This window comes from Meles meles, chromosome 8, assembly GCF_922984935.1.
Source record: "Meles meles chromosome 8, mMelMel3.1 paternal haplotype, whole genome shotgun sequence".
Classification (NCBI taxonomy): domain Eukaryota; kingdom Metazoa; phylum Chordata; class Mammalia; order Carnivora; family Mustelidae; genus Meles; species Meles meles.
In genome coordinates this window covers 106,930,502-106,942,835 of record NC_060073.1, presented here as the reverse complement: position 1 = coordinate 106,942,835, position 12,334 = coordinate 106,930,502, and the positions used below count along the sequence as shown (strand labels likewise).

The 12,334-nt window shown below is 43.0% G+C and overlaps 1 protein-coding gene across 1 annotated transcript in view; it reads right to left on the bottom strand.

Annotated features, from left to right (window-relative positions):
* Nucleotides 1-12,042, bottom strand: part of BUD13 (BUD13 homolog) — a 28,982-nt gene extending 16,940 nt beyond the window's left edge. The window contains exons 1-5 of the mRNA XM_046014732.1: nucleotides 11,831-12,042; nucleotides 9,826-9,916; nucleotides 5,913-5,997; nucleotides 2,477-3,373; nucleotides 795-1,099 (exon numbers count right to left, since the gene is read on the bottom strand). Coding sequence (XP_045870688.1) covers nucleotides 795-1,099; nucleotides 2,477-3,373; nucleotides 5,913-5,997; nucleotides 9,826-9,916; nucleotides 11,831-11,973 — 1,521 coding nt within the window. The 5' untranslated portion in view covers nucleotides 11,974-12,042. The remainder of the gene's footprint in view (nucleotides 1-794; nucleotides 1,100-2,476; nucleotides 3,374-5,912; nucleotides 5,998-9,825; nucleotides 9,917-11,830) is intronic.
* Nucleotides 12,043-12,334: the final 292 nt, after the last annotated feature.

Below are 12,334 nucleotides of genomic sequence, written 5' to 3'. Positions count from 1 at the left end.
AGGCTCTATTCCTGTTTCTTACCCAGCTCACTGGAGTAAGATTCTGTCCCAACCACCAGTGTGCTTTACAGAACAATTGCTCAGAGTTCACGTGGATGCTCTGGGCAATTCATGCTTTATCACAGATGTAAAATGAAACAAAACACTGACTTCCCAGGCGGCATGATTTCTAAAAATCGTTTTATATTTTAAATGCCTCTCTTTAAGCTCTGGATACAGAGACCCGCAGTCCAATTTATAATGAAAATTGCTTAGGCTAATGTCTCATGTTGCCTGGGCACTGTGCTAAGTTTTATTTACCCTGACTCACTTGACTCTCACAGTAACCTCATTAAGTACGTACTACTATTATCCACGTTTACAGAAGAAGAAGCTGGAGGCTAGAGATATTCCATAGCTTAGTCCAATATCACAAACAGCAGTTGAAGAAGTAGGATTCAAATGTATGGCCTGATTAACACAAGGTTTGTACTCTGAACTCTACCCAGTAAACTACAGTTCTCAGTTCACAGGAAGTTTTTCCCGACCTATTAAAAAATGAGATTTGTGGAATTAAGAGGCCAGAAAGGCAGAAGGCACTTAGGAAACCTGGTGTTTGCAAGTTCATCTGGGCTGGGTTATAGGCAGTCCTGGCCTCAGAGAAAAGCAGAGAGCTCTAGAGGCAACTCTGCACTAGATTTACTATGCCATTAGGAGCTACCTCCTCCCTCTCTGATTTGCGTATCTGAGATGTGTACATAGCTAGGAAACAGAAGTCACTCTAAGGAAAGGATATGGCTCCTGAAAATTCCTACCTTCTTTTCTAGAGGCTGACTCCTTCGAGGTGGAGACAGATCAGAATCAGAAGATTGGACCCTCTGTTTCCTCCTTGGTGGAGACAGGTCAGAATCAGAGCTCCGACGTGTAGGTCTGTTCCGTGGAGGTGACAGATCGGAGTCAGAATCCCTGTGCCCTGAACTTTGCTTATGTCGAGGAGGAGAAAGATCTGAATCTGAGGCTTTCCGACGGTCACTTGCATAGGAGGAAGAATCCAACACGTGACTCGGATGTCTCCTAGGTGAAGAGCTTGTGTGATACTTCCTATGGCTGGGGGAAGAGTCTAGAAATTAAAAAATAAAGTCTTTAATCCCCTTGGCAGAATCTTAAAAACAGAACTTACCAAGCTGATATTCAATATTCACTCAGTCCTCCTCTAAAGAGCTATCACTCACCTAACACAAGTACAGATGACACAGGAGAAGAGCAGAGTCAGGGACAACTTTCAAAACCACCAAGTAGGATGTGGGGATCTATTCCCAAGCTACTAGTGACTGTGACTAGCATGTAAAACCTCAACATACTCACCTATGTCCTATTTATCTGAACACAGAATGGGCAAAACAATTTGCACTCAGATTTCAGTGATGTGGCAAAAGTTAAAAAACTACCTAGAATATACCTGGGTGGCTCAGTTGGTTGACCATCTGCCTTTGGCTGAGCAAGGCTCCCTGCTCAGCCCCGAGTCAGGAGACGTCTCTTTATTCCTCTCCCTCTGCCCCTCCCCCTGCTCATGCTGGGGCAGGTGCGTTCTTGCTCTCTGTCTCTCAAATAAATAAAATCCTCAAAAAAAAAAAAAAAAAAGAAGAAAAGAAAATGGGACCTAGGGACAAAGACTGAGTAAACAAATCTCACTCCACAGGCCCGAGCTGTAGACAGAAACATTATAAATCAAGTCCAAAAGAGGCAATCAGCAATGGTCTTTAAAAAAAAAAAAAAATAGTCTTAAAAATATATATCCCTCTTACTCAGTAAGTCAGTTTCTCCTTAGTTTCCTAGGAAACTTATCTAGAGGTACTTATATTTCCAGGAAATCCAACTAAAAGTAGATAAGGAAATAATCCAGAATGGGGAAGTGATTTATCTACAAGGTTCATTTTAAAATTATAAAAGCAAAAATTTAGAAATAACCTAAAATATGCAGTATTAAGGAAATGGTTAAGCACATTTATGTAACAGAACACCAATAAAGATCATACTGACAAAGTGATGTTTTTTATGACACAGGGAAGATGACGTTAAGTGAAAAAACCAGGCAAGATTATACATACAACATGTATATACTCATAGAAAGGGCTTAACTACATAAAAAGTGCATAGAAAATAGATCATTGGCCACAACACAAAGAGTGAATGGCTCTGAATGACAGAATTTTGTATAACTTTCCTTCTACTTCTTTATGCATCTCTATACGCTCTGAAATTTCTACATCAGACATGTAGTATCTTCTTATGGGGTGGGGAGAAAAACAAAAAGATACATAAAAATATCCTCCTTGCCACTGTAAATTTTAACTCTCCTCAGCCCAACCTCTCCCCATTTCCCTATAGTTTTTAAAACTCCAAAAAATACCATTCTCGTTTCTAAAGACCACAATTAAGAGGTCCAAAAGAAAGCACCCAGGGGGTAATTCCCTCTTATGGGCAATCAAATGCTTACCTTTAGAATCATGCTTATGAGATTTTGCTTGCTTTTTTCGTGGAGGAGAGATGTTGGAGTCATACTCATACTTGCTTTTCTTTGGGAGTGATGTATGAGATGGTCCCGGACCCTTCCAATGTGGAGAAGTTTTGCTGGAGGCTCTTTCTGGGGCTTTACTGCTTTTGGTTCTTGCATTAGCAGCCAAATCAGGGGAGTCATGGTGGGCCCTCCTGAGCTGCGGTGTGTCTAAGGAGTCAAGAGTCCTTCTCAGTTGAGATGTGTCAGGGGAGCTATTTCGGCCCCTTCTGGGAAAAGAGCTATCTGAGGAACTGTGATGGGCCCTCCTAGGAAGAGACGGATCTGGTGTGTCATGATGGGCTTTCCTAGGAGACACACCTGAAGAGTGGCGATGAGGCTTCCTGCGGGGAGAAGGTTCCAGAGAAGCACGATGGGCCCTCCTGGGAGGAGATGGGTCTGGGGTGTCGTGACGGACCCTCCTGGGGGGAGATGAATCTGGGGTGTCGTGACGGACCCTCCTGGGGGGAGATGAATCCGGGGTGTCGTGACGGACCCTCCTGGGGGGAGAAGAATCCAGGGTGTCATGACGGACCCTCCTGGGGGGAGAGGAATCTGGGGTGTCGTGACGGACTCTCCTGGGGGGGGATGAATCCGGGGTGTCGTGACGGACCCTCCTGGGGGGAGATGAATCCGGGGTGTCGTGATGGACCCTCCTGGGGGGGGATGAATCCGGGGTGTCGTGACGGACTCTCCTGGGGGGCGATGAATCCGGGGTGTCATGACGGACCCTCCTGGGGGGAGATGAATCCGGGGTGTCGTGACGGACCCTCCTGGGGGGAGATGAATCCGGGGTGTCCTGGCGAAAGTGTCTGTGTGAGGGTAGATCTTCGCTGTGGCCTAAACACAAAGGGCAAAGAGTTACATCCCCACAGGTGCTCTATTCACCCCTCGTACTCAAAGTTTCAAAAGATGCCTTGGCAGCATACATGTCAAAACAACTCAGAAATCCCAGGTCCACACAGCTCTTTGCTCAGGGGCAACCAACACTCACGAATACCATAAAGACAACCTCTTGTATTTGCCTAACAAGCCACTTAAATGCATTTTTCATATTATACCTTGGGCTGGTACAATATGGTATTATATTATGCCATCGGGGCAAGTATCCTTGTTTCACAGACATGAAAACAGAGGCTCCAAGAAGATGAGTGATTTCTTAACGAAAGTCACAACCACTAAGATAAGGAGATAGGCTAACACCCTGATCCTCTAGCCGTCAATCCAATGCTATTCTTAAAACCATGTCTGTGCAGAGCTCCCAGAGGCTCCTACTGATATTCAGACTAGATAACATAAAGTTCATATTCATTCTTCTTTCAAAGGGCAAACCGACTAAGCCTGTGCCCCATCAAAATGAAATACCATTAACTATTTAATCCACATCCCTGTGCTCCTTACTGGGGGGATATCACCAGATAAAAGAGGGATCAGCATTTCCTCATCACCTACTACAAGCCAATGGTTTATATAGACTCCCTCACTTAATTCTCACAAGCCTGAAAGACAAATACTGTTATCCTTCATTTTATAGATGAAGAAGTGAATCCCGAAAAAGATTAAGTCATATTGCCAAAGTCATACTGTTACGATGTGGCAGAGTGGTGAGGGATCCAGTCCAGATCCATCCGACTCCAGAGTCCATGTGCAAACTTTTTTTTTTTTTTTTAAAGATTTTATTTATTTGACAGAGAGAAATCACAGAGAGGCAGGCAGAGAGAGAGGAAGGGAAGCAGGCTCTCCGCCGAGCAGAGAGCCCAATGCGGGACTCGATCCCAGGACCCTGAGATCATGACCCGAGCCGAAGGCAGCGGCTTAACCCACTGAGCCACCCAGGTGGTAGGCAGAGAGGCAGGCAGAGAGAGAAGGGGAAGCAGGCTCCCCACTGAGCAGAGAGCCCAATGTGGGGCTTGATCCCGGGACCCTGAGATCATGACCTGAGCCGAAGGCAGAGGCTTAACCCACTGAGCCACCCAAGTGCCCTGCAAACTTTTAAAATAGATAGTCGACGAAAGAGTTTGAAACTTCCAGTTTTCAAAGGTATAAGGGAATGAAATGTTTATAGCAACTCAGGACATTTCCAAATTCCAGTTTCTCCTCTCCCTCTATTTCTTGTCATTGAGCTCCATGGCCCCAATACAAATAAACGCTGGGTAGGGCCCAATGAACAACTGCTAAGTGGATGAATTAAACCAAGTCAACTCCTTTACTTTGGGAAACAGCCCTATCTGATCGGAATCACCACTCACAGAAGAGTACTGATATCTGAGGGAGACCCGACACCCAATCTAATCCATGGCATCGATAAATTACATGATATTTATAAAAAGGAAGTAAGGATCAGAGACCAGTGAAGCTATTTCCAGTGACAATCAGGGATGGAGCAGTAAGAGTGAAGAAAAAGAATTACTGGTGGGGGAGGGGGAGGGCGGTTCAGTATCACTTCCTAGACCTATAAATACAGAGACCAGAAGATTCTCTCTGAAAAAAGGACTACAGAAAAGACCAGAAACACAATCACAGGATAAGGCAGAAAACAGTAAGAGTATACAAGATTCTGATGAAAAAATACACACTGATAATAAACTTTTTATTCATAAAACATTATAACGTACTGAAAGTTAACTTAAGCAATAGTGATCACTAACCTATAGCCAACTGTCTTTTTGGTTATGCATTTTTTTTCCTTATCAGAACTGTAGGATAATTAACATAAGCAAAATGTGCAGCAGAGAAAGAATAAATCCTGTTTAGGAGTTAATTCTTCTACCCTTCATGTATGAAAAAGGAACACGTGTCGAGAGTAAACTGAAGTTAAATGGCTCTTCAGAAGCAAGATCCCCGTTTCATGCCAGGCAGGGGGAAAACCGAGACAAAGCAGAATAGGTCTAGTCTCTGCTCAACCATGACAAACAAATGCTTTTTATCCAATCCTCAAAAACTCAAAAAATTTTTAAATAGGGAGTTAAATTATTAGCCTAGGGAGGGGGTATAGATAGAGTGGGCAAGTGGAGAATAACACACTGCAAAGTACCAATATCTAAAAGAAGAATAAAGAAAGATTTACTCCTCCAAAGTCCTGCCTATGTACTAAGTGCCCCGCTATTTGGGCCTGAGGGGAGTGGTTACTGCAAGGTCCCCAAATAAGTCACTTCCTGACTTCAGTAACCCTAATGGCCAAAACAAAAGAGTAAATGGGATACTTGGTCTCTCAGTTCCCATATCTTGCTACCTGTGAAGAAGTTCTGAATTCTTTTTCACACTATATTTTTCAGGGTCAAGGACACACTATGCATTTCTCTAAAAGAAAAGTATAGAGAAGAAAAAAAGGCTTCCCCTCTATATGGGAAATTGAGATTTATCCATTGTTGAAACTAACCTCCCAGAAGCTTCCATTTGGCACTGGAACGAAAGGCTTCCATCTGCTTTACCTCTTCCGGCCGCTCATCCACAAACTCAGCCACCTGTCAGAGTTAGGACACTTATGTTGAGAAAATCCACAGGATCCAGGCAAGGAGCACTGTTGTTTCAAGAACCTGAAGCTATGACCATTCCCATTCCTAATGTCCATGGCAGATGCAAGTCCAAAATAGCCATGAAAAAACATGCAGACACATGTAGTGGTCCTCAATTCTGTTTGCCCCTTGAGATGTTTATCTCATTGTCCCTGGATATTTTAATTATAGATCTTTCTCTGACAAATCAATTTTCCTTCAAAGGTGAATTTCCTCATTACAAACCTTCTTTATCAACCTGCCAGGTACACAACTGCTATGGATAAGCGAAAAGCTAAATTCCTTTTACCCTTTTACTTTTACATTCAGAGTAAAAATACAGGCAAGTTCCCTGTCATGCCTATCACTCATCAAGGGCTTTGGGCTCCTTATGAAACCTGTTACAGGTAATCACAATCATGGGTTTTCTTAAATCCAACCAAAAGAAGTCACTAAGAAGTACACAGAATCACAGAATCTGTAAGGGATAAAAACACATTTCATATCATTCAAATTCCCAAATAAATATGGAATCTTCTTGTATCCTTGATAAATGATCACTCACCTAGTCCCTCCCTTTAATATTGCACTCAATCCTCAAAACAGCTCCAAAGAAAGGTTCCACACTGATAAAGAACTATGACTCAGAGATATTAAGTAGATTTCTCAATGTCACAGCTAGCAAGTGGCAGAACTGAAATCCAAACCCAGGTCATAATTCACCTCTATTTTTCTGTTCCCATCATTCCTCAGGTAAGCAAGTTTTGAGGTAGGAAAGCACAAGCTTGAATTCAAGCAAGATAAACTGAGATCTAAATCACCAGCTCCGCCACTTACTAATTGTGTAGCCTTTGGCAAATTATTTCCTCTAAACCTCAATTGCCTCATTTGTGAAAGTAGGACTCAAGGTTCTATGAGGATTCAATGAGATAATTCATGTAAGCTAAACAGCTTGGTACATGGTAAATGCTCAGTAAACTATACCCATTACTCCTGTGCTGCAACTGGTATTGTGCTTGTCCTAATTGTTTTGCCGTTAGTACTGGTGGTGACGATGGTCTTGCAGTGACAAAAATGAATTCAATAACCAAGATCTATTTTAACCAGTGTAGAGAGCAGTGGGGTTAAAGCCTCCCTTGTTCGGGTTTTGAGGCAATCATAAGAGCAAAAAACAATATTATAAAGGAAAATTAATACACTTGATTATATAAAAATTAAAATTTTTAAATGTCAAAACCTTATAAGTGAAAAAACAAATAATAAAATATATTTATGACAGTAAAACAAGTAATATATTCTTATTTATGTAAATATCAAATAAATCAGTGAAGAAATTAAAAAGTCCAATTTTCTAAACAATGGAAAAAATCCCCCAAAATTCATAAAATACAAATGCTCAATAAACATACGGAAAAATTATTCACTCTTTTTCAAAGAAACTGGATACCACTGTTCACCTGCCAAACCAACACAGGTTCAAACCTATTGTTTTTGTTGTTGTAAATAATTCTCTAGTATTCATGAAGAAATGGGGAAAATGGCATTCTCAAACAACTCCAGAGAGGGTAAAGATTGGTACTACGTTTTGGAAAGCAATATGGGAACACAGCTCAAAAGGACCAGAGTTTCTAATCTATTAATTCCGTTTGATAGGAATAAAAAAATAAACAGATCTCCACAATGTTTTCTGTATAAAATGTTTTTCAAAGCACTATATTTTAAAACAGAAAACCATCCATACATACAGTAGAACGACAGGTTAAGTTAATACATATAATGAACTACCATTGCAACTATTAAAAGTCATGTCCTCAAAGAATATTTTAAAATCTTACTAACGAAGTCACTACATACTACTAAGTGAAAGAGCAAGTTCCAAAACCGTATGTTCAGTATGATCCCAATATTTTAAAAATAAATAAAATACAAGCCTGTATAATCTAAGAATTAAAGACATACACATCTAAATGTTAGCAGTTATTACCTCTGGACAGTCACAGGTAAGTGATTATTGTATTTTTTTCAAAATTTTAAACCTTAAAATTCCCAAACACTCTAAAATAAATATGTTTTGCTTTTATAACGTTAAAAAAAATGTTGTAAACATTAATTAAGTGACTGGATCTGACTCAAATTAATTGGCCCCTTAGGATCATTATTTCCCTTCTTCCTTTTTTTTTTAAGGATTTTATTTATTTATTTAAGAGACAGTGATCAAAAGAGCACATGAGCAGGGGCAGAAGGAGAGGAAGAGAGAGATGTGGATGTCCCTCCTCAGCAGGAAGCCCGACGTGACAGGGAGTCCTACATGGGGCTCAGATCCCAGGACCTTAGAGTCATGACCTGAGCCAAAAGCAGATGCTTAACTGATTCAGTCACTCAGGCACCACCTCCTCTCTCGCCTGCCCTTTTTAAAAAGTAATCTTTAAACCCGATATGGGACTCAAATTCACAACTCCGAGGTCAAGAGCAGCACGTTCCACCGACTTAGCCAGCCAAGTGCCCCACTATTTGATATAAACCTTCTCTTAAAAGATGTATTATAGAATATGCTGGGAATTAACACTGAATATACTCATCTGGAATTCATTTTCACAATCTTTTAGTGCAATACAGCCTCTCAACGGCTCTCCTTTTCACCGTGTTTCTCAGCAAGGTTTCCATGATGGAACCAATCCAAGATTATTTGCCTATGCTTTTGCCTACTTAGTTCTTACTGGTCCTTCAAAACTCAGGGTACTTACATCCTTCCTAGAATTTCCCAGTGAGGGGCACCTGGGTGGCTCAGTGGGCTCCAGTCATGATGCCATGGTCCTGGGATGGAGCCCCAGGTCATAGGGCTCCCGGCTCACCTGGGAGTCTGTTCTCCCTCTCCCTCTACACTCCTTCCTGTGTGTGTGTGTGTGTGTGTGTGTGTGTGTGTGTGTGTGTGTGTGTTCTCTCTCTCTCAAATAAATAAAATCTTAAAAAAAATTCCTAGTGGAATTAAAAAATATGCTACTCCCCCAGTGCTCTAAAAGCATTCGGTGCATATGTGAAATGTCTCTCCACTATTCATCACATTGTTGAAATCTGAAATTCAGTCTCCCATCTAGGGTATGGTCTCTAAAGTCCAGATACTCGGTTTTATTAACCTACCTATCTTCAGAACTTAAAAGTATACAATTTTAAACCAGCTGAATCAATGAACAAAAGGAACAAATAAAAAATTTCCTTTAATTGAACCTGAACATTGTTTTTAAGGTACATTTCAATAAACCGAACCATGGCTACCTATTAAACATTACAATTAGAAGTCCTGCCTCTCTGTGATTAGTTCCCATTTCTAGGCTAATGAGGCCCTCCATAAACAAAGAAAACAGTGTACAGGAATCATCAAAGAAGACTACTTTATTTATTTTTTTTTTTAAATCAAGTCCAACCTCCTGTTGGGAGGCTGAGCTCCTTTTTTTTTTTTTTTTTTAAGATTTTATTTATTTATTTGACAGAGAGAGAGATCACAAGTAGGCAGAGAGGCAGGCAGAGAGAGAGGGGGAAGCAGGCTCCCCGCTTAGCAGAGAGCCCGATGCGGGGCTCGATCCCAGGACCCTGAGATCATGACCTGAGCCGAAGGCAGCGGCTTAATCCACTGAGCCACCCAGGCGCCCCAAAGAAGACTACTTTAAAACAGCTCTTTGACACTTTGACTCTTTTGACACTTTGAAAAGTGTCAATCTCTTTTCTGCCCTCAGTATATATATATCTACACTGTACTAGAATCAAGGTTGAGAAGTCCTCACAGCCTCAAAAGATACATACCACAGGCAAATCTCCATCATCATCATCCTCCTTTTCCGGTTTAGTGGTGGAAATAGATGTCCAGCTCACATCATCATCCACAATCCTCATTCTAAATGTGAAAAATAAAAAGATCAAAAATGAAGAATCATTCTTGGAAACAGCCTACAAACACTTATCTATGGATTTTAGGATAAAGTTCAAAATCCTACAAGATTCTACAAGGTCCAGTCTTTGCCTACATGGCCAACTTCACTTTGTACCACTGTCCCCATAGTTTACTACCTTGCTGGTCATCTTTTGGTGCCTGGAATGAGCCAAATGTCTTACCACATCAGTTTTCACATATTCAGTTCCTTCCCTCTGCCTGACCTACTCTTTTTTCTTTAATGGGAAACTCTTAAGATTCTTAAAGAGTCCTAACTTACATTTAATTTCCTTGAGCTTCTCATGTAGTTGTATAATTAGACCTTTAAAGCCTGTCTGCCCACAACTATATGATTTATTTTCTTTGTGAATAATACAATGAAAGTATCCCATGGATGCATAACGGGTTGAGGTGGGTAAGGAGAGAAGCACCTGAATAGGGACTGTGCCTTCTCATTCACAGTGATATCCTCAACACCCTGAAATAACCTGCATAGAAGTACGTATTCAATAAATGTTTGTTAGACAAACTACAGACGAGTCCAAATAATTAACAATGACTGCCATGATGTGAACATTCCATTTGAAAAGCCATGATCCCTTTATACATCTCTAGTCATAGCCATAAATTGTATCACTAGTACTCTCATTTTAAAGATGTGTCAACAGTCTTAAAGAGATGAAATATCCTGCCCAAGGCCACACAGCCCGCAAAGTGGCACAGCTAGGGCTCAACCTCTGACCTGCATTACTCCAAAGCTCAAGCTCTTTTCTCTATATGGCACAGTCTCCAAAGAACCTACACAAGTCGGAAGGGCAGGAAGACAGAAAGCAAAATAGGCAAGAACCAAACCAGAAAAGGGAAGGGCTTCGTTCTTTGGAACTGGGGATCTTAGTTCCCTAGAGCTGCCTAACGAAGTATCACAACCTGGGAGGCTTAAAACAACAGAAATGTATTCTCTCACAGTTCTAGAGGCTTGAAGTCTGAAATCGAGGTGTGTGCAAGGCAATGCCCGCTGGCAAGGCTCTAGGGGAGGATATTTCCTTGACTCTTCCAACTTCTGGCAGTCCCAGGCATACTCTGGCTAGTGGCAGGGGAAATCCAGTCCAATCTCAGCCTCCATCTTCACATGGCATCCCCCCCCCACCCCCCAAGCCTGTGTTCAAATTTCCCTCTTCTTAAAAGGACACCAGTCACACCGGACTTAGCGCCCATCCTAATCCACCGTGACCGCTTCTTAACTAATTATATCTGCAAAGGCACTATTTCCAAAGAAAGTCACGTTCTGAGGTTCTGGGTGGACATGAATGAGGGCAGGGGCACCGTTCAACCCAGTACACTGAGCTACAAAGTTCTCATTTGAAAAATGGGGATAAGAACACCACCAACTTCGTGGTAGTATTCCGAAGCTTAAAACGTCTAAAGTGCTTAGAACGGCATCTGGCGCATAACAAGAACTACAAATGCTGGTGGTGGTTGTTAACAGCATCACTAGTAAGAATAACAGGAAATAAGCATTGTTCTCTGACTCAGGACCAGAGTCCCTGGGACTGCTGAACCCCACAGGTCCTGGGCCCTAAATATCCAGCCAGGGAGGCTCTGGGTGAGCTCCACCATCACTGTCAGGGCACGACATTCATTTTCAACGGGAGAGGACGGAACGCAACAAAGGCGGGGAAAGAGTAATGAAAGTTAGAGCCGTCGTGAGAAAGGGAAGATACCGCCCAGGGGCGCGCGGCGCCTGAGTCGGGCTCCGGAGGTGCCCCCTGAGGAGCCTGGCGGGCGGCGCGCAGAGGGGAAGCGCCGGCCGAGGTTTGAGCTGTGGGGAAAGAGGGGCGGCGAGCCGCCACAGGCCCGGCCCCGCCAGAACCAACTCACCCCTTGCCGCCAGCCCCGCCAGGCTTCGGCCGCTTTCTGCGACGCTTGCGACAGGAATCAGGGCCCCCATCAACGCCGGTACCTGCCCCAGACAAGTAACGCTTCAGATACTCGGCCTTGGAGAGCGGCGGAGCTGCCGCCATAACAGCGGCGAGGGCGGGGAGACGGCTCGGCGCTGGGGTCAAAATTCTTGAACGCGAAACGCACGGAGAGACGCGAGGAGGCGGGGCCGCGACCGGAAGTGGCGAAGGGTGATGGGAACTGACCCGGGTGACAGGTGAGCGCCCTGGCTGACTCGCGAGGAATGCGCGTTACGTCCTGTGCCCACTCCGCGTCGGTGGGCCGGCCCAACCACGTTTTCTGTTTGTCCATCTCTCTGCCCCTTCAACGTGATGCAACTCCAGAAGGACCAGTGTCAAGAACGTGGGCTCTGGAGTGGCAATGTAGCTAAGCTTGAGTCCAGGCTCCAAAACTTCCTACCTACAGGACCTTGCACGTGTTATT